This window comes from Phycomyces blakesleeanus (assembly GCF_001638985.1).
Source record: "Phycomyces blakesleeanus NRRL 1555(-) unplaced genomic scaffold PHYBLscaffold_8, whole genome shotgun sequence".
NCBI lineage: Eukaryota > Fungi > Mucoromycota > Mucoromycetes > Mucorales > Phycomycetaceae > Phycomyces > Phycomyces blakesleeanus.
Window position 1 is genome coordinate 1626577 of NW_017265141.1, and position 20769 is coordinate 1647345.

A 20769-nucleotide genomic window follows, 5' to 3' on the forward strand; every position below is an offset into this window, starting at 1 on the left:
GAAACTTGTATTATTTGTTCAAGATTTCAAAACAGTCAAAATGGCTCTGAACACGGTTTTATTTGGACTTGTGTTTTTTTTTATAAATACCAAACCATAATACATCAAATAAAAGCAATGCTTACTACACAAGCCTTCAAGTACAATTTATGGTGTGTTTGATAATATAAATAATCACGCAATTATATTCTGTTAATTGATCCACTGATCATGTTTGCTGCATTTAATATGAATCATTTGGTAGACTATTTACCTGTACAAATATAATTCTTTTCAGAGAAAAAAAACTCTTTTCAATACATTAATATAGGATTTAGAGAGTACCCATTCATCTCAACAGAACTGGGATCATCGATGAAAGTTCTTTAAAGCCTCTTCTGTTATTTGAAATATGCCTTTTGATACATTCGCATTCTCTATTACACATCATCTCCAAACTTTGACAAGCAAGGATACTTCTGAAATCAATTAATACATTTTCAAAAACTGTTTTCATTAGAAGAGCGATAGATCTTGAAAGTAAATAAACAAAAGTGATGTTAAGAGCCTTACATGTGTGCTAAGTTTCTTGCGTTTACCTTGAAAGTTTGGAGCTTTTAAGCATAATTTACAAGAAGATCTCCACCATTTCGGCTATTATTCAATGCTCGATATAAAGCGCCTAAAACTCCAGTACAATACCCTTTTAAACTTGATATAAGATTTACCTTTTATACCTGTATCAGAAGCAATGGCAAGTGCTTTAATGGATTTTTACTCGTTTTTTTTGGAGGTCGGAAATATCTCTTTCAAATAATAAAACAGTAATACAGATAATCAGTTCTCTTAAAATGCATTAAGGTACTGTATATGTACTACCTTCAATTTTGCATCTTTTGTTTGCCTTTGTTTTTCATATGGACATTTCTTTTTCTCTTTCACATAAGATTTTGTTTGTCTGCAAGTGTTTTTTAATTTACCCACCGTCTTTGCTCATCTTTTCTTGAACAAGAAAAACCTATTAATAAAATCAACAACAACAGCAGCAAAATCAAATCATTATTTGATCCTTCTTGAGTTTTTCTATCAACGACTAATCTTATAATTGATTATACAAGGACCTTAAATATTTTAAAGGTGAATATTAAAAAGAAAGGTAGATGTTTATGAGAGAAGGCAGCAAAATTAACAATATTATATAGATACTACAAAGGGTAGCGATCTAGTAAACGGCCGTTTGATTTATTCGGAAATAATGAAGACTTCTAACTATATGCGTGTCCTATAGAGTACAATGAGATTACAACAAGGGATTTTATTATGTCTGTATATGCAGACGCCAGAACATAAACTACTATACAGTTAAAGTCAATATAAAATAAATAAAAATTAATCAGTTTTATTTTTATATCTGATATTTCACCACCAAAACTTGCGAAGATAGATAAAAAATATTCTATTATGGGTGGTTCAAAGTCTTGCGCACCTGGGCATTAATGCAATATGATGAGAACACAGAAAACCCCTGCTGAGAACGCATCCTTTGAGAAAGAATAGTAAACTAAAATAAATAATAAAGCAGGTAATAATATAGAATATATATATATATATATATAAAGTAAGAAAAGGTCTTCAAACAGTCAAGAATAAGTAACTAGGTGCTGACGGCAATAGAGTTGGGAACGTATTTCAACGGGAAAAATAACTTGAAGGAGGAATCCCTTTTAGAAACTCGGAAGATCCATTTATGGTTCCCGAATATACAGAAATGCCAAACAAAATCAGTCATGCTCGGCACAGCTTTAATGAGACGCAGATTAGTCGAATTGAGAGGGAACAGTAGAAATTTCGCAAATAAGAAAAAGGAAGGGATCACGGGGAACAGGTTCTCTAGACGTTTTCGTGGTTCGGGAAGCACTGGTTTATTTGTTTTTGCTTTTTTTTGCGACAGGATTTTGGTAAAAAGTTGAGAAATATTTGGCCCTGAGGTTTTTGTTCTCGTAGTTTGCAAGATAGTATGATTTGGTTAATAGCACGTAGCAATACAAATAAGCACGTCCATAAATTACACCGCGTACTAGCCTTTTTGAAAAACTTGGGGGAGACAATTGAAAACGTGGTCGATTAAATGGCTAATTGAAGGGGAGCAATATTTTTCCAGAATTTGAGTTTTTGAATGAAAGCAATGGTAGCAAGGTAGATCAAGATCGGACAGACAGAAATTTACAATTCTTAACTCGACGTAGATCTTTCTCTCTCTCTTTCTCTTGGCCAATAGTTTACACATTTTAACCTCTGTTGCCTGTATTTGCAAAGATAATTAAACCCCCTAATGAAACAAAGAAAACAGAAAAAAGAAGAACTTGCAATAAAATTAAAGGTTACGACAATATAATAGTAGACTTCTGTATATATCCGGCATTCACCTTCTATTGATTAACTGACTAAAGGATAGTCTGATTAATATCTTTTAAATATATTGAAGTGTGTCAAATATAGTGCTTTCAGAGGAGTCAGTGAGACAACATCAGGTTCTTAAAGTTTTCAAGAGCGAAGGAAGAGTCACTAGAGGTATTTAGAGCCACAGCTTAATAAAATTACATATATATATATATATATTTGAGTTTATCGGGTCCTCCAATTACTCTCCTCTCATATCATCTCCTCTTATTTATTATAATTACTATTTGCTATATAGCTACGTTCCAGCAGTTATTTATTATTTTTGAAGTGCTTATATAACATTGATACCAACTTTTTCATGCTATTTATCTTCTGACTTACAAAGCTAACTGTTATTTATTATTACAAGACATTTTAGACATTAATATTGTTTGTCCAATCGAAAAGGCAGAAATGTCTAAAAAAGAATATATAATTTGTCTAATTGTTTTCGAGAAGTGTCTCGATCTCAAGTTTTTCTTTTTTTTTAAAAAAAAAGTAGCATACATACATACATACATACATACGTACATATATATATATTTGTACATTGAGTGAATCAAATGCAGATCGCAGAGGATCATATTCGGATTTCGAATACCAAAATCTTTCTGTGCACAAAAAAAGGTACAAGCGAAGCAGTTTTGATGACGCAGCTCCAAAATTTCATGAATTTCAATCACCTGACAAAATAACAGGTCCCCTCCACGGGCCAACCAAAAGAAAGACCTAGTCTGTTGACATCTTTGGACGATCAACCCTCCCTTATGGTTCACCTGTGTCAGCACCTATCTCCAGGTGTTAAGCAACGTAACCAACGTGCCATTCTTCAATGGAAAGTTATTCTAGATATACCCTGTCGCGATCTGCCCATTTTATCCCCCAGACGACCTTTTGCCACTCACCCACGAAAAGGTAGACATGTAGACATAGGCTAGATTAGGATGAAATAATAAATATGGTCTTTTTAGGTATCTGTGATGACATTATTTCCCAGGTCGAAAATTCCATGGATGAAAAAACGTCAGCATTCAAATTTTCGAACGAAAAGAAAGAATTAAGAAAGAGAATCCCGATGCATGTCGCTTCAGCTTTGGATAAATATATTCGTACCCCAGCTGTCCTGTCAATCCATAAACTACTCGAAGATAAACAGTATCAAGAGGCCTGGGAATCATTCAACTCCCTAGGTTTACTTTCAGAAAAAAATACATTGCCTCATGCAACCTCTAGTCTCCTTCTTACCTCGTTACGAAACGATGTTTTGCAACACACTGGAAACAACAAGGATAAACTCACGACTCTTTATCTGCGACGTCTAGAACATCTTTTAGCAACTGTTCGAAAGAGTCAAGACTTTTGGACTAGACCCGAACTCGACATTATTCTTGATTTATTCGGAAAACTCGATTCCGTAGAAAGAGCAGAGACCATATTCAGAAACATGTCGACATACTGTGTAGAGCCACCAACAGCAGAAACCTACAACCGACTTATGGCTGGTTATTTGAGAAAATACAAGAATTTGGACGAATTATCACGAAAGCGCTACTTCTCGAAAATAAACTCGCTGCTACACACCATGGAACGATCTGGACCACCCCCAGACACAGCGAGCTATAATCTCGCCATTGCTGCCAAAGTGAAGTCTAACCATCTAGCAGAAGCAGAAAGCATCTACGCTCGTATGGTTAATTCTGGAAGAACACCCGATCGAATGACTTATAATGTGTTTTTGAATGGTTATCTGAAGCACTGTCGCACAGATAAAGATTTGCAAATTGCAGATCAGTGGATGGAGAGGATGGTAGAGGCTAGAATCGTACCTAATTTGCGAACATTTAACAGCGTATTGGTGGGAATCGCTGAACAGGTCAGCTATCATGCACGTATTTTGTCATATGAGGAGATGAAGTCGTCTGTAGAATCAATCAAGAGTCTTTACCACATCATGATTCAATTGGGACACAAACCAGATACTACCACTGCAAACGCACTTATCAAATGCTACACTGCAGCAGAGGATGATGCTGAAATGACAAAAATGATAACTATTTTGGGAGTTCAACCATCTACAGGGTGTGGATGTGGTAAGACATCGGGCGGATGTGGGCAGGCCGCTCCCAAGATCGTTCCAGACGAACCAGAACCATTAAAAATCTCCCCAGATGAATATACATTTAATTCGCTTATTCACTATCGACTTAAGCGTAATCAACTTGACGAAGCATTCCGAATGTACGACGTAATGCTGACACGCGGATTCTCTCCTAGCACGGTCACTTACGGCAGTTTTATTAACTACTATATGGGAAAAGGAGATATTTCAGAAGCGATAAAATATTACGATGTAATGAAGCGGAAAGGGATATCTAGTAACACCCACATTTACAACATATTACTCAAAGGTTACTTTAAAAACCCCAACCACGCCGAAGCCCTCTTCCAAAGACTTCGAACCATGCTAATTGATAACGTACAAGGCGATATCGTGACATACAACACACAACTTGCCAATCTCAAACTGGCTAAAGATCCCTCGAATCATTCTGAAGTAGATGTATCTCGTTTAACAGAGATATTTGACCAAATGATTACTAAAGAACATAAACCGAACGAACGAACATACAACACTGCTCTGGGTATACTTGGTAAGCTGCCTCAGCATTCAGACAACAAAGCCAGACAGACTATATCATCTCTACTTGAATCATTGGATACATCTGGTCTCCAGCCCGATATTATCAGACACGCCAATATCATCCGAGATGCAGCATCCAGATGTGATATGCAAGAAGCTGAGAGTGCTTTTCGAAGGATGCTGAATTGTGGAATTCGGCCGAATATATATATCTTTGCTCATCTAGTATGGGGATACTCAAAGATCGGAGAACTTGATAAAGCACAAAATGTCCTCCATTATATGAGTAAACCTCCTTTCAACGTACGTCCTACTGCTTTCATATTTGCCCCTCTGATTGAAGGGTATGTTGCAGCAACAGAATACGATAAAGCCCACAATACATTTCGAGAAATGATCGATCAGGGTATTCAAGCCGACTGCGTAACATATACGATTCTAGCCAATATGTTATTAAAGTCTTCTTCTTTTGAAAAAGAAACGAGTGCAATCAGCTTACTGGGTGACCTGAGAAAGTCTTTGAAACCTGATGTCAATGGAAAAGTGCCTGAGCTGGACCAAGCCGCCTTGACAGTCTTAATTGAAGCGCACGGAATGTCTGGGGCAAGGCATATTGTTTCACTTAATAACTACAAAGAAGATAGCAGCAGTCAGAAGCAGGTAGCTTTGCAGTGCGAGGCGCATGCCCAAGCTGCCCAAGAAGCATACGATTTAATAATCAAGTCTGGTGAAAAACCCGATGCTTACGCCGTCAACGCACTCATTACTGCATTCGTAAGATTGCAAAAATTAGAAAGTGCATGGGATTTTTGGACCCAATTATCCAAAGAAAAAGATTTTCTTGACATCTCCACATACCACTACAATGCTCTCCTCACCGGATTTGCTGAGGACAAGTCATGGCACCCTGTAGCAAAGCATTTATTCGAAGATATGATGAGCCAGCCCATTTTTGAAGACTCTGTCAGATCTCCAAGCCTCAACAAAAGCACAACTCAAATTACTCCTGATGTCGCCACCTTTGACTTGATGATCCTAAGTTCAGCTATGGCGTATGATGATGAGAGTATTCGCCGATTATGGCGTCTCGAATGTCGGCCAAAACCTAATAGGACAAACCAAATAACGACTGAAGAAGATGACCCAAATGGAAATACCCCACTTCTTATCCGATCATATTATTATGCTCTTGTTGCCTTACTAAATGACCGAGATCTGGCTGGTGCTCGAGAAACATATAGAGAATTCCGCTGTTTAACTTCGCTACCAGATTCTGCAACCCTGTGGGTCAACAATATCAATGATATGGCTTTGGCGAATCGGCTAACTTAACCTTTACAGGCGAGTGAGATGGAAAAGTTTTGCTTTTAACAAGACAAAAAGCTGGAGTCTAAATTTTAATTATTAGATGTGTACATAATACTTTTTTTAAAAAACTTTCATACACTCAGAAGAGCAATGTATTGTATTAGATGAGAAAATAGAAGCATGGCACTTGCTGATGACTTATCCTTGTAGAGTCAAAATGTCACATCAGTAGATATCAATTATACAACAAGAATGTTTATTTGAAATAATGTTATTACTATTTTTTTTTAAAGAAAATTCGTTTTATTTGTTTAATTCTTTCATATTAATAATATATACGTATCTATGGGTATGTATATACAAAGCTAGTTTATTGTTAAAACATCAAAGGTTGGTTGTTGTTTTTGACCTAATTTCACTTTTGCACATTCTGAAGACCAAAATTATAAGCAATTATAAAAATTATATAAACTATGTATGTCTTTGAAGGACACACAACCCAGTAATATATATTTTCATAGTTCAAGTAGAGCTTCTACTGTAATTATAATGTATTATAATATACAGCAGCTTGGTAATGCAAACGTACCTAGATTGGGCTGAAACCCAAACACTAACTTCTTACCAATCTATTTACCTATAACAATAATGATAATAAATAAGTGTCAAATCCAAACGCTTTTAATCCAAAGTGAGTCATGTTCGTTTTTTTTTCCGATTCAAATCGCCGGACTTGTTCTACCACGAACCAAGTCACTACTTACAGGCCTGTTGGTGTAACGTCTGTCACATAAGCAAAAGTTAATTGCTGCCTGCGAATACCCCTTTCTTCTTTCTTTTCCAAATCACACACTTCTTTTAAATGTCCCCTATCGATATCAGACCAGCCACTCCAGCAGATGCTGGATTAATCGTCAAGTTTATCAAAGATTTGGCCGAATACGAAAAGCTTGCCCATGAAGCCGTAGTTACAGAAGAACTCATCCTCAAAAACCTGTTTGGTGAACGTCCTTATGCTGAAGTTATTTTTGCCTATTGCGCCAAGGCTCCTGGAGAAGAAAAGGTTCCTGCTGGAATGGCTCTTTTCTTTCACAACTTTAGCACATTCCTTGGAAAGCCAGGACTCTACCTTGAGGATTTGTTCGTAAAGCCCGAGTTTCGTGGCCTTGGCGTTGGTAAACGTTTGTTAGTTCAACTTGCAGCATTAGCAAAGGAGCGTGACTGTGGGCGCTACGAATGGGTTGTAATTGACTGGAACGAGCCATCTCGCAAGTTTTACGAAGCTTTAGGAGCCGTTCCTCACCAAGAATGGATTATTCACCGTGTTGAAGGCAAATCCTTGGATGATCTTGCGGCCATGTAAAATAATCTTAATTTCCCCACAAAAGCCTTTATTTATTTATATATTCTTTGAAAAATCCTGGCACAATTATACTCTTTACAAGCAATACTATATATACATATATACATAAAAATATAACACGACACAATAAAAAAAAATGTATATCTTTGATTCAATGAAATAGATTAATAAGTTTATTATAGATTTTATATTATATTATATTATTATTATATTATGGGAATAAAAGTATATATATACACAAGCGATTAAATAATCAGCAAGAGAAAAGTAATTAATTAATGAGTAAGTTAGTGTGAGGATTTTTCAGGGATCTCATCGCCTTCTTCAAGAATGACGGCTTCACCATCAATCATGCGTACAGGGCCAGTAAACCATTTACGACCCCAGATAAAGTAGTAACCTGAAGAAAACAGCATGATAGCAGCAAAGGGAACAATTGCATAATTCATGTTGTCTGGTGTGACAGGTGCCTCTGTAGGGCAGATGAAGAGACAGCAGGTAAAAATAAGCCATGCTGCAGCTATGTAACCAACAGCAACACTATAGCGTCCCAAGTTCCAGGGTCCTATTTTTCATGAAAAAAATATAGGAGAAAATGAGTGATTAATAAAAAAATAATAAAAATTAAATATATAAATCATTATTAAAGATAACGATAAAGAAATAGATAGCGCGAAATCAAAGCTTACCAGGTGTAAATTTGTTGCGCGACACAGTGATACGTAAAAGGATAGGGATAAGATAAGACATCTGAGAGCCAATTGTGTTGACAGATACAATAGCTTCATAGGCAGTGCTGTTGATGATGTACAAAAGCCCAACAATACCAGCAACTGTAACATTGAACCAGACCGCAAAAACTGGACTCTTGGTCTTGGGGTTGATGCTGTGGAGCTGTTTAGAGAAAGGCATGGCTCCATCTCTAGCAAATGCGTACACCATACGAGAACTTCCAAGGGTTAAGGCAGATCCACAGAAGAATATACTGAGCATAACGAAAACTAAGAAGACCATTGTCCATGCAGGGCCTACACCGCTGTAGAATACTTGGATCATTTGAGGCTGAATAGCATCATCAGATACGATCTGGCCCATAAAGTCTGTAACCATAAAGCTAATGGCAATCAAAAAGACCAGACCAGAGACAGCATTTGCAGCAACTGCAACAAGAATACCAAAGGGAGATCCAGTCTGGGAGTTCTTGGTTTCTATATAAAAAAAAGGTTGTATGTATATTAGTATTCTACACTCAGCTCATAAAGATCAGTAATTTCTAATGTATCTACCTTCACTCATGTGAGCAGCACTATCATAACCGGAAAGAGTATATTGGGACTGCAAAATAACCAGCAAAAAGGCAAATCCGTTGCTAGAAAATCCTGATCCGTTATAGAATTGTGTGAACTAATTCATACGTTGTTAGTTATCGATATATAGTAAATTTCTAAATACAGCTTTTCCTTACCACAAAGTCTCCAGTAGCCAAAGGTCTGGTGATAGCCAAACCAACCACAACAATAAAAATGATACCCAACATATTAAGCCAGACTACCGAAAGAAAAATAACAATAAATAAATATAAACATTGCGCTTTTAGATACTCTTTAGGTTACTCCCAAACTTACAAGCAGCCTGGTTCATTATGCCGTTCAAGTTTACAGCAATCGAGTTGATGATTCCGTGGCAGATTAATATACCAACAAAAATACCGTACTGCATATAAACAGATGTATCTGTTTCAGGGCTCCTATAGGTTCACAAAAGGTACACATGAGACTTGGCGTACATGGCAATTTTTAGTTATATCCAAATTTACCAAATGTTGATTACACCAGCGATGAACTGTGCAAGACCAAGATCAACAGAAGTAATACCGACTAGTAGATGTTGGAATTAGTATGTCTGATCTTTACCTTTGTCATGTTTCTTTACTTACAAGCAAGACCAACCCAGTTACACCATCCAGTCAGCCAACAAGCCAAAGGAACCCACTCCGATGTTGATAGTCGTGAAACCCAGAAATATAAACCTAGAAGGTACATCCATATAAGAACTTTTGTGATACTCGAGAGATCTTCCCATCTCACGGTTAACTAACCTCCAGTGGTTGGATAAGCACTACAAATTTCAGCTAAAGACATGGCGACAATCATGGTGAAGATGCCAGTAATAACCCAGCCCCAGATAACACCAAGAGAACCAGCATCAATCATGGCATCACCCCACATCTATATAGATAATAAATTAAATTCACTTTGTTTTTTTTTCGCTGGGCGGTAAGTGGTGTGTGCTTACAGGTGTAAGACCCGAGAGGACGGAGCAGCATGAAAATGCAATTGCAAAATTCGAAAAGGCAGAAATTGAACGGTTCAGATCCTACAAGGGCAAAAGAAATATTTTTATTAGTTTATTTTTTTTGGGTAGAATTCAATTGGTAGAAATGAGGTAGAATATAAAATGGTTTTTTTTGTTACCTGCTTGTAACCGAGAGACTGGAGTAGGAGTTCATCGGCGTCCATTACGTGAGCTGGCGCCTCTTCCAAATTTATATCTGGCTTTTCGTCTGCTGAACCCATCGCTTTTTGTTAAAAAATAAATAAAATAAAATATGAACAAAAAATCTGTTACAAGAAGACAATGTGAATAAAATAGGTTGCATAGATCAAGATGCTTTTATAGTGTTTTCTTTTTTTCCTTTTCTTTTTTATATTTGGAATAACTGATAGGCGAGTCCACATGATAAGAAACTAAAAAGATAGGCCAAGTATAGCAAGATTGAACAGCTGGTTTGGCTAACTGACAGTTTAATCTTTCTTTGCGTGTACTTGGGTATACTAGATCCAAATTAGGCTGATTGGTATGTTATCTCATAGAATTATGTGGTCCCACGCGGGGTTCGTGAGATAAATAGCAAAACAGTAGCCGTAATGATACGAACGCAGCTCAAGGCCACATCTACGATCTAAGTGCCACACCCTTCTTTAGGTTTGTGACCCACGAACGATTGGGCGTGGGATGAATGTCATTTGTCATCGTCGTCTATTGATTGGCTGTTGAGATCATTAAGATACTTATTCTGGTATTGCCCTCGACAAGGTTATCTAGTTTTTAGATATTGAATATACTGTGCGCATGTGCCTAGGTTGCACTTTCATAGATTAATTCAGACAAACAGTATATTGTGGCACGCCCCCAACAATGACGGTGACACTTTTTTTGGGTTTCTTTTTATGATCGCTTGCTTGGTGTGTAATGCGTTCAGATTTGCTATAGAATTATTGATTAAGTAGAATGAAGATGGCTTAGACCAATTATTATCACTTTTGCAAATTTGTACATTATTTGATTGTTTATGGAAGTTACATTATCAAAACGAGTTAGTCGAAATCGATTTCTTTACAAAGATGTGCTGCTGTTCTACAAATGAAGTCAACAAGCACAGAATTGAAGAAGTAGAATAATATAAAATTCTATGGACAAGTGTGGTTCTAAACTACCAATATGGTCAGAAAAAGTGGAATATTGGAAATACAAAATAACAGAGAGAAATAATAAGAACGAATATTAACGATGGACTGTAATTGTTGAATTTTCGTGGATTGACGTAGGGTTTGTAATAAAGACAGGTTAATTAGAACGATCGAGGGGAGATACAAGAGCAATGTGACTCAGCATAAGATCAAGAAGGTCTGGTATGATATATGTAGTGAATTGCCCAAGTACATATATAGATCAGTCTCATATTTTTAAAAGGTAAGAGGAAAGTAAACAGTAATCTGGGATATGTCTAATATTAAGGGTTTGATCAGAAACACGAGCAAGAAGACATTTAAGCATTATGTAATGATATTCATAAGAAAGGGGTACATGCAAGATGGCGTTAAAACAAGGGTTAATGTGAAGTAAATAACTATCACCAACAGCGTGTCAAGAAGGGTAAAATGGTATTTTTTGACAAACGAAAACTAATGCGAGGGAAAGCGGATGAAATAGAAAAGCTGACAAGTTAGTCCCTACTTTCTCAAAATTGTAAAACGGTCAACATCAGCTAAGATTAAATGGGAAGAAGAGCCAAAAGCGTGATCTTTTGTTAGTCAATAGTCTTCATATAAGAGAGTTAAACAAATACTGAAGCCTTGCACTTCTTCTCGTAGAATAAATAACGATCAAGGAATTACCAGACCAGATATATGCACGATGACTTGTACTAACAGTTGGATCTAATAATGTTAAAGAGCACATTTTTTGTGAGCCTGAATAAAATATACAAAGATTTTCTGGTCAGTGTGAAAGGGGTGATGTGTTAAGTGTAACCAGAAATATGAAAGCTGTACGTAAAGAAACACGACTTGCCAATAAACAAGAGAGAACGAGATAACCCATGAAGAAGCCACAGATTTTTTTATATAATTAAGTTCATAATAGGAGCAAGTTTAATCATTGTTTGTGGACTAGAAATTATGATAAAGATACTACTCTATAATTTAGCTAGAAGGAGAATATTATACAAGAATTTCCGTAACAGATATAAGATTAATGGAACTCAAAAAATTGTAGGAAAGGTAAAAAAAAATTGATCAAATTAAGCATATATAGCTTTTAAGAGAGGAAGATTATATTAAGAGAAGAAGTTCGAGTAACGAAAAGATTGTATTTTATGTAGATTAATCAGAACAGTTAATGTTATGCAGATATGTGAATCAATAAAAGTGTAGGCAAAAAAGAGGGTGATTCCAAAATATATAAAAGCATATAATTTACCCAGAGTAACACGCTAATATGTGAAGTTATGAGAAGAAGAAGGAATTACATTAGGGTAAAGGATAAAGACCAACGAGTATTGATAAGTCAGCAATAGAGTGCCTCAATTTTGGTGTTAAGAATTAATGATGAAATGCCATGATTTAACCCAAAGGCCTACTTAAGGGGATGTAAAAAATCTTCTTTAACGATATTCCCAAACTTGGTAGATAAGCAATTAGTGGTTCGGATTATCAGAGGCAAGAGAACAAAGATATATAATATTAAAAGTTCCCTTGTCAAGCAAAATATCAACAATACTCTATGTTTTCTATCGTACCTAAACAATAAGCGAAATTATTACACTATTATTTGCAAAATTGGACTGAGAAAAACGTTTTTGGTAAGGCGAGGCTACTAAACCAATAATCGATAACACGCAGGTTCTCAAAAGCTAGGCAAGTATCTTGAAGTCTATGCTGATCAATATGATCTAGCAATCACTATTTATAGAGCTCATATCTCCCTCTTTGAATACCAAAAAGCATGCGTAGGCTATCATGAGACTGAAGATACTCAGTTGGAAAATATATAATTATCGAAGGAGGATGCAAGCCTTCAAAAAATTATTCATACCTTTTTATACTGCTGAGAATAACAAGGTATTTAAAATGTACGACAATAATGCATCTATATAATATTAACATATCATTGTCACATCATCACCCTAGATCAACGTCTAAAATTCCCATCACTTAATTCTTTTATAATCTCATTTTGTACGTGCAGGAAAGCTACCCATGTTAAGGAAGGTTTAGAAAAGGCGAATAAGGAGCTTGTGTTAATAGTATACAGGATTTATCTTTTTTTTGTGTTTATTGGTATTAGCCAGCAGCCAAAGGTGTGCTTATTAGGAAATAATGGAAATGAATAAAGCAGTGTTGAGATGCAGTCCCGCCAGAATCTCTAGACAGAGGAGCAGGATAAAAAGAAGAAGAAGAAAAAGTCCCGGAAATTGGGAAGTGTCTGGTCGTTAAGACCAAGAGAAGGGGGAGTAAGACAGGAGTTACTTATAGATCTTGGAAGAGGAGAATAAATGTAGCTAACAAATGGGAGTCTCACAGGAAAATGAGGGGTGGTAAAGAAGCTGGCTTTCTTAGGGAGATTCACTTCCTCTTTTTGTATGCACTTTTATTGTGCTGTCATAAGTTACTGAAAATACTTTAGTTATTAATTTCCGTCTTCTAATTTTTTCCTTCCTTCTTTTTATAGCTTTACATCTTTACAATATTTTTGGTTTTTTTATAGTTGGTGAATAAACTCTCGTTTTTACTTGGAATACTCAGCACTATATACCAAGGTAGAAATGCTATTCTCTCAAAGCTCTTATTTATTGAACATACTGTGCCTCTATTCATTACCATCCTTTCTTATTAGGTCCGCTAATCTCTCAATCAAACATCGTTAAGTCTCTTAGTTCCCAATTTACCTTTTTCTCATTACTCATTTATGTGAGTACATCTTTTCATATATTTTATTATATATGTATGCGAATTTAGCTATATAGCCATACACGCTACAATTTAAATACTGCATGCTTTTAATATATGCAGTGTTAAGAATTATACATTTTAATATATGTACTAATATAAAAAATTGCTCTAATATCTTGATTATCTCAAAGTATCTATTGATCTATACTTTGCTCAAGTACATTTTACACTGTAGATAATATTCTATAGTTTATATTTTATACTATTCATTCACTAATTATTCATGATGATGCTTTTTAACAGTGCCTTTTCTTCTTCTTTCGATTTAGTATTCAGTATCTGGTACAGGTAATTAATGAGTGATGGAACCAAGCAAGAAATATACAGTAGTTCAATACGCATAACAGAATGGATAACACAGGATCAGAATTTTTCTAGAAAGTATTTTTTTCTATGAAATAAACCAAAAATTGAAATATTATATAATAAAATCGATCTGTATGAAATGCCAAACAAAAAGGCTGGTTATAATTCTGAACCTATTTCGCATCCTATTTCACATCCTATTTCCCCAAATTTCGAGATATCTGACCAATAGAATTTAAGTAGTGCCTGGGGAATATGTGATATAACTGGTCCATGAATATCATTTATATTTGGACTGAACACCCCAATTGAGAAGTGATTCCCAAAATTTGATGAGAATATGCAATGGACTTCTTTTGTATTTAAAAGCTGAAGGAAAACTATCTGTAAATGTAAGCGGAATCTTAAACAGATGTATTTCACAAGATAAAAGACATCATTCACAGGATTAAATACATCATTCACATAATTAAATACATCTTTCCAACCAAGGGAAAGACCTCTTTTATCAAAGAGAAATTAGTTCTTTACCGCAATTCAACAGACATTACAACTCAGTGAAATTACATGATTTTTGTAGTGATATATACTTCACATATGGTGGTGCTTGTGATATCGATACATATATATATATATGTAATATCCATTATTATTATTTTTATTATAATTTTAAAAAACGACAAGCATTGTATTTATTGTTGATTACGATTTATTAAAGGAAGAAAAGAGTAGGTTATATAAAAGATACTAGAAAAGTCTATTTTGAGAAGTTTAGAGGATGCGTTTAATTTACCTATAATCTCTTGTTACTAAGAAAATTGCATATGTATTAATGTTGGCTTTGTGTGCGATAAGGACGATGTAATAAAAGTTAGATTCACGTTTATACAATTTCTATTACACACAAGCCACAAAGTGTTATTGCGGCAAACATCGACAACAGAAACTTGTCAGGTCTCCTTCTCCTTATGCTCCTGAGGACAGGCATACGGCCCAATATACTAAGGGTATATTGGAAGGTGACCCATAGGGTACCCTTATCAGAACAGCGTGGTCAAATACGGAATTCTATGCCAATGTACCCATCACCAACCAGCGTGCCTTCCATGCGACACAATAGTAAAATGGCAGCTGGGCGTGAATTACTTTCTGCAAGATTAACAAAGGCAATTGAAAGACGAGATCTCAATCAAGCACAAACAATTTACAAAGAAATAATCAAATCTAATGGTGCTATTGATCGCATCTGTATAAGCAGTCTCCTTGAACTGGCTGCCACAACAACAGATTCACATAACATCATGTTTATCAAAGATGTAATTCGCGACATGAAATCAATATTTTCTTTTCCGCCAGAACCCCATCAATATAATATGCTTATTCATGCATTGTGCCTTCACAACAAAAGTAATGAAGCGTATCAAGTTTTCCAGCGAATGCGAGCCAAGGGCTTATCCCCCAACGTTTATTCTTTCAATACATTGCTTGGTCATTACAAACGACTGAACGATGTTGATAAAGCGATTCAGTTAGTAAACGAAATGAAACAAAATGGAATAGCGCGCGATGCGAGTACCTACAACATTATTTTTCATCTACTCCTACGAAATGACATGATAGAAGAAGCTCATGATTTCTGGCAGCAAATGACGTACGAACGTATATCTCCTGACGTTTATACCTACTCTATCCTCTTCCGAATAGTCAACAAGACTGGTGACATTGAGATGGGCGAAGATCTATACAAAACGATCTTGAATCAAGCACAAAAAAAGCTGGCAGTTAATGTAGACACTGTGCTAGTAAATGAATTGTTACTTTTCAAAGGATCTGTTTCTCAAGATCTTTCTGGCATGCTCGATCTTTATGCCAAGTCTTCAATCTTATTTCCTCGTGTTAAGTTAGACACTGTGAGCTACAATATCCTGCTCGACACTTGCTTGAAACTCAATAATCCAACAAAAGCGTACAAGATTTACAAAGAAATGGTTGATGTAGGCCTGTCTCCTGACGAAGTAACCTATGGAACCATCATTGACGCAGAAGTACGCATGGGAGATATTGATGGAGCTATTCAGATATTTAAAGAAATGTGTACCAAAGGGATTATGCCTACTGAACGCATTGTCACAAGACTCTCAAATGCAACTGCCTATAAGCATAATGATGCGTCTTCTGTACAATGTGTTTTCGACATCGTTAAGAAACTTAATGCATCAATTGGACTTACTTTGGATGTAAAAGCCTACAATGCTCTGTTGAGTGGACTGTCTAAAGATGGTTCTTCTGAGCAAGCTCAAGAACTTTTCGAGGAAATATTTGTCCAGAAAGGCCATGTACCCGATATCGTTACATATACCAATCTTATTGTATCCTACATCAACGATCAACGCATTGACGAAGCCATGGAAATTTATTACGACATACGCAAACGACATTCTATACATCATAAATCTCATATCTCACTCGACGTTAATCTCTACACCATCTTGATATCTTCTCTTACAAACGCCCCTGCTACAAAAGACACATCTTCGCCGTCATACACATCCGATACGATCATTGATTATCAAGTCTTTAATGCAGACGATCTGAATAGTTTAGACAATAGCTCTCATCCCAACCTTTTGGCAGCATTAACTTTGTTTAACGACATGCGACAGCTTCGGATACAACCCAATGCTTATTGTTACACTGCAATCCTTCATGCGTGTGGTCAGCACAAGGATATGTATGTTCTCGAACAGGTCCATAAGCTCATGAAGATGGACTTGTATTTTGACCCTGATACTGCGGTATATAATGCTCTCATGGATGCGTACAGTCGATCCGGAGAAGGCGAAACAGTTCTCCAAATTTGGGAAACTCTTATTATGTCCTCTAGTCCAACTACATCTATTGATGCCACCACAATTTCTATTGTATTGGATAGTTGTGGCCATAATGGATTGGGTCACCTCGCTAAGGATATTTGGAAGAGATTACGAGACAATGAGTTTGCATTGAATTCAAACAACTTTAATTCCTATATAGAGTGTCTCTGTCGATCGACACGTAGTAGACGTGGGTTTGATATCGCACGACGTGTGGCAAAAAATGAGATGATGCCACCCCTTAGCCCACACTTACAACCTATGATACATTCCAGGAGATCCAAGCCCGAATATACTAGCAGAAATGCAATGCAACCGCGGATAGAAGAAAAGACGATAAACACGCTCATCAGTTTTGGAAAAAAGAAAGGGATTCCTGAAATTGAAATCGCTAGTCTAGAAGCTTGGAAAACCGAATTGTTTGGATAGAAGAGATATGGAAAGAAAATTTATTGCACCTCTAGCCATGCAGTTATCATTGTTTTTATATATGTATATATGAGTAAATCGCTAATTCACAAAAAAAAGAGTAGAAAGATTGTTGTTTAGTTCTGGATAGGCATGAAGGCAGCCGTGTCATCTTTAACGGTCGGCATGTTGATTTCTTCATGATCGTGGCGACACTCCCATAGACTTAGCTGATAGAGAGTCACTACTACCAAGAGATGCAACATGAGAGCATAGAAAATCAAAAAGTAACGCGACCACTTGTGTGAGAAGAGGACGCGAGTAACGTTGTAAGAGAGCTTCTCGGCTGGATTTAATGCATGATAACGACGTGTCTCCTCCTATTTTGGGTGAGTTTATGAAATATATTAACGTTAAATCCTAATGGGAGAATAAATTACCTTGCGATGAAACTGCATAAATGGATTCATGGTCTCTTCATATATCTTTCCATATTTATCTGTGGGGTCTTCATCCTGAATTGTTCCGTTTCTGGGACCATTCTTCTTGAAATTGCGTGGTGAGGGATCTGAATTCTCCATAGTCACCGCAGTCGAGCGATTCTGCAATGCAAAAGCGTAAACAATAAATATGTAACCTGTACACAATTTATGCGTCAGTGTCTAAAGCCTACCACTAAACCCTTGCTTTGCTCATCCTTCCAGACATGTACAAAGCGAAGTCGCTCGTAGAGCTTAAGATTATCTTCCTTCAGGCCTTCCATTTCACTTTCCATTTCTTGTAGCTTTCTCTCCATATTTCTGGCCTGCTCCTCCATCTCTGTGTTTCGCTGTCTAAAGCGATCACGCTGGCCCATCACAATAGGCAAAATGCTCTTATCATCCTTTCCACCACCAATCGTGTCTTGACTCTGTCGATGTACAACCTCAAGCGATGGGCGAGTGGATGTCATGCTTCCGATAGCAGCCAAATTGTTTGAGGAAGATGGACGCGAGAATGATTCGGAAACATCTGTTGTCTGCTTCTGGCCTACACGAGCCAGATCTTCCTCTAATTTCTGGATCAATCCAGTCTGCTCATATGTCTTGGCCTGCAGCTCTTCGCAGAGAGCCGAACGGGCCTGAAGATCGTTTTGGAGATCAGAAAACGACATTTTGAGTTGGGTATAATCGGTTTCGAGTCGCTTGCTCTTCTCCATCAATTGGACTTCAAGACTCTTTCTAATCGCATTATCTTCTTTGTTCAAAACATCCTTGGCGTCAAAGCTATCTTCGTCATTGTTGGCAAACTCTACATACTGGATTTGAATTTTTACAATGTATTCCCCATTAAATACATGCGTGTGTATGTGGATATTTATGTAAGATTTACCTTCATAATAGCCAATTCACGCTTGACCTCATCATAATCTTCACACTCCTTGAGTTTTTTTGCCAGCAGATCCCTTTCTTCGGCCTAAATAGAAAAAGGGAGAAAGTTGGAATCAACAAGAGAAAGAAAAAAATCATTTCTTTTACTGTTGTATTCTGTGTTACTTACCAACGCTTTGACTTCATTAGAAAGATCTTTGATTCGCTTGTTGAGTCTGGTATCTGTCTTTTGCAATAAATTCTTGTAGGTCTCCACATCCTTAATCAATTTTGCCATTTCTGCATCCTGCTTCTCTGTTTCCACTAAATCCTCAGCACTGCACCATGTCAGCCCAGTTTGATGCGATTCAACTCCATTCAATTCCGATTCTATCAGTATTATTTGTGTCTCCTTACTTTTCCTTTTCCTTTGCCAGTGTCTTGTTCGACGAAGTCTGTTCTTTGAGATCTTCCTAATTAAGAATATATCAGAACACTTGAAACATTTGCTTCAACTGAACTAAACAGGATTTATTGTTGCTGGTAGTCTCTGTTAAAATTACCAGTTTTCGTTCCAGGTTAGCGATGGTTGTATTGGCACGTTCGAGATCCATAGTGACAATATCGAGCTCTGCAAGCTTGCCTACAACCTCCTCATCTAGATGCGTAGTCTTGCCGCATGAGATACATCTGTCAAGTCAAAGGGAGGTTTTGATATTATACTTGCCGTATTTCTGATCATGATCTAATAGTTGTGCCTGAGTATCATCATGGGTATGTCTGAGTTGAGTAAGCTGGTCAAGAGCCTGATTGAGTTGCCTCTGGAGTCCGTGTTCACTAAAAGGTAAATTAAGTAATGTGTTCCTAATACATGCGTACAAACATACCGTTCCTTGTACGATTTGATCTTATCGGCATATTGCTGCTTGACGTCTTGCTCCTTTTGGGACACATCTTCTGCTCGCTTCTCTTCTCCCTACGCACAAACCCGTCGTCTTTAAGATTGCCCTCTTTTCCTCAATTGCATTAAAAAAGAAAAAGAAAAAGAAAAAAAAAGGTCTTACTACAGTTTCTAGTTTGGTCAAGGCTGCTTTCAGATCGAGATTGGCTTTCTCAACAGTCTGAAGCTTTGCAAGTTTCTCGTTTGCTTCTTTGAGTTCTTGCTGTAGTCGTTTGTTTTCCTGTGCAGCACCATCGTTCTCGACTGCCTTTGCACTTTGATCCTGCCAATATAAAGTCAGCAGATGCGAAAAGAGGTAGGATAAGACCTACGACAGCTGCTTCAAACAGAGGGGCAGGGTCAGGGGCGTTTACGAGCAGCTTGTACAAGGTTAAAAACGCATTCTCGGAATACTTTGTTCGTCGGGTTATGTTGTCGATCTCTGATTGGTAGCCTAGGAAGATTGTTAAGCAATGAAGAAAGGATGGATGGAGATTACCTTTGAGAAGACTCTTGAATTGGCTCAGTTTTTCTTCATCTGGTATCTTTCTGAACTCTATGCATCAATTAAACTTTATTGTTGTGGATAAGCTGAGACGACAAGGGGGGTGGACCTGATGCCCTTTAGGTTCTTGGCATTACCTCTGGTCTGTTCAGCAAGTTTCTTTCTAGAAACTAGCCCGTCTTTTTGGTTCTCAACTACGGCAAGACCTTGCTGATCTAATTCTTTTTGAAGCTCTGGTAAATGCACGCCTTTCCAAAACTGAATGGCTGTCGCAAAACTACTGTCATTAAGAGTCGTCATGGTCATCACTAAGCTGCATACCAAAATTTGGTCCTAAATTATTTTATTTTATTTTTCACTTT

The 20769-nt window shown here is 36.8% G+C and overlaps 7 protein-coding genes across 7 annotated transcripts; 5 read left to right on the forward strand and 2 right to left on the reverse strand.

The window, feature by feature from the left end:
* Positions 1–1766: 1766 nt before the first annotated feature.
* On the forward strand, positions 1767–2558 carry PHYBLDRAFT_167461 (hypothetical protein; the record flags this gene model as incomplete). The annotated part of the gene is made up of 3 exons (XM_018435643.1): positions 1767–1937; positions 2122–2221; positions 2479–2558. 3 exons carry the CDS (start codon positions 1767–1769, stop codon positions 2556–2558), a joined length of 351 nt encoding a protein of 116 aa, XP_018293182.1.
* Positions 2559–3188: 630 nt separating this feature from the next.
* On the forward strand, positions 3189–6729 carry PHYBLDRAFT_78951 (hypothetical protein; the record flags this gene model as incomplete). The annotated part of the gene is made up of 2 exons (XM_018443403.1): positions 3189–3336; positions 3393–6729. 2 exons carry the CDS (start codon positions 3189–3191, stop codon positions 6392–6394), a joined length of 3150 nt encoding a protein of 1049 aa, XP_018293183.1. The 3' UTR covers positions 6395–6729.
* Positions 6730–7232: 503 nt separating this feature from the next.
* Positions 7233–7991, forward strand: PHYBLDRAFT_186671 (hypothetical protein; the record flags this gene model as incomplete). The annotated part of the gene is made up of 1 exon (XM_018439267.1): positions 7233–7991. The coding sequence occupies one exon, from the start codon at positions 7233–7235 to the stop codon at positions 7731–7733; it is 501 nt and encodes a 166-aa protein (XP_018293184.1). The 3' UTR covers positions 7734–7991.
* A 29-nt stretch (positions 7992–8020) lies between these two features.
* Positions 8021–10309, reverse strand: PHYBLDRAFT_167464 (hypothetical protein; the record flags this gene model as incomplete). The annotated part of the gene is made up of 10 exons (XM_018435644.1): positions 8021–8298; positions 8423–8941; positions 9020–9137; positions 9199–9281; positions 9359–9480; positions 9550–9610; positions 9670–9762; positions 9832–9961; positions 10029–10109; positions 10208–10309. 10 exons carry the CDS (start codon positions 10307–10309, stop codon positions 8021–8023), a joined length of 1587 nt encoding a protein of 528 aa, XP_018293185.1.
* Positions 10310–11516: 1207 nt separating this feature from the next.
* PHYBLDRAFT_167465 (hypothetical protein) lies at positions 11517–12401 on the forward strand (the record flags this gene model as incomplete). The annotated part of the gene is made up of 4 exons (XM_018435645.1): positions 11517–11635; positions 12006–12067; positions 12159–12295; positions 12330–12401. The coding sequence occupies 4 exons, from the start codon at positions 11517–11519 to the stop codon at positions 12399–12401; spliced, it is 390 nt and encodes a 129-aa protein (XP_018293186.1).
* A 2899-nt stretch (positions 12402–15300) lies between these two features.
* Positions 15301–17859, forward strand: PHYBLDRAFT_186672 (hypothetical protein; the record flags this gene model as incomplete). Its single annotated transcript, XM_018439268.1, has 1 exon — positions 15301–17859. One exon carries the CDS (start codon positions 15301–15303, stop codon positions 17632–17634), a length of 2334 nt encoding a protein of 777 aa, XP_018293187.1. The 3' UTR covers positions 17635–17859.
* On the reverse strand, positions 17751–20707 carry PHYBLDRAFT_111647 (hypothetical protein; the record flags this gene model as incomplete). The annotated part of the gene is made up of 11 exons (XM_018428223.1): positions 17751–17993; positions 18054–18181; positions 18295–18882; positions 19131–19390; positions 19458–19652; positions 19686–19799; positions 19850–19938; positions 20027–20185; positions 20235–20356; positions 20402–20458; positions 20545–20707. The coding sequence occupies 11 exons, from the start codon at positions 20705–20707 to the stop codon at positions 17751–17753; spliced, it is 2118 nt and encodes a 705-aa protein (XP_018293188.1).
* Between the last annotated feature and the right edge of the window lie 62 nt (positions 20708–20769).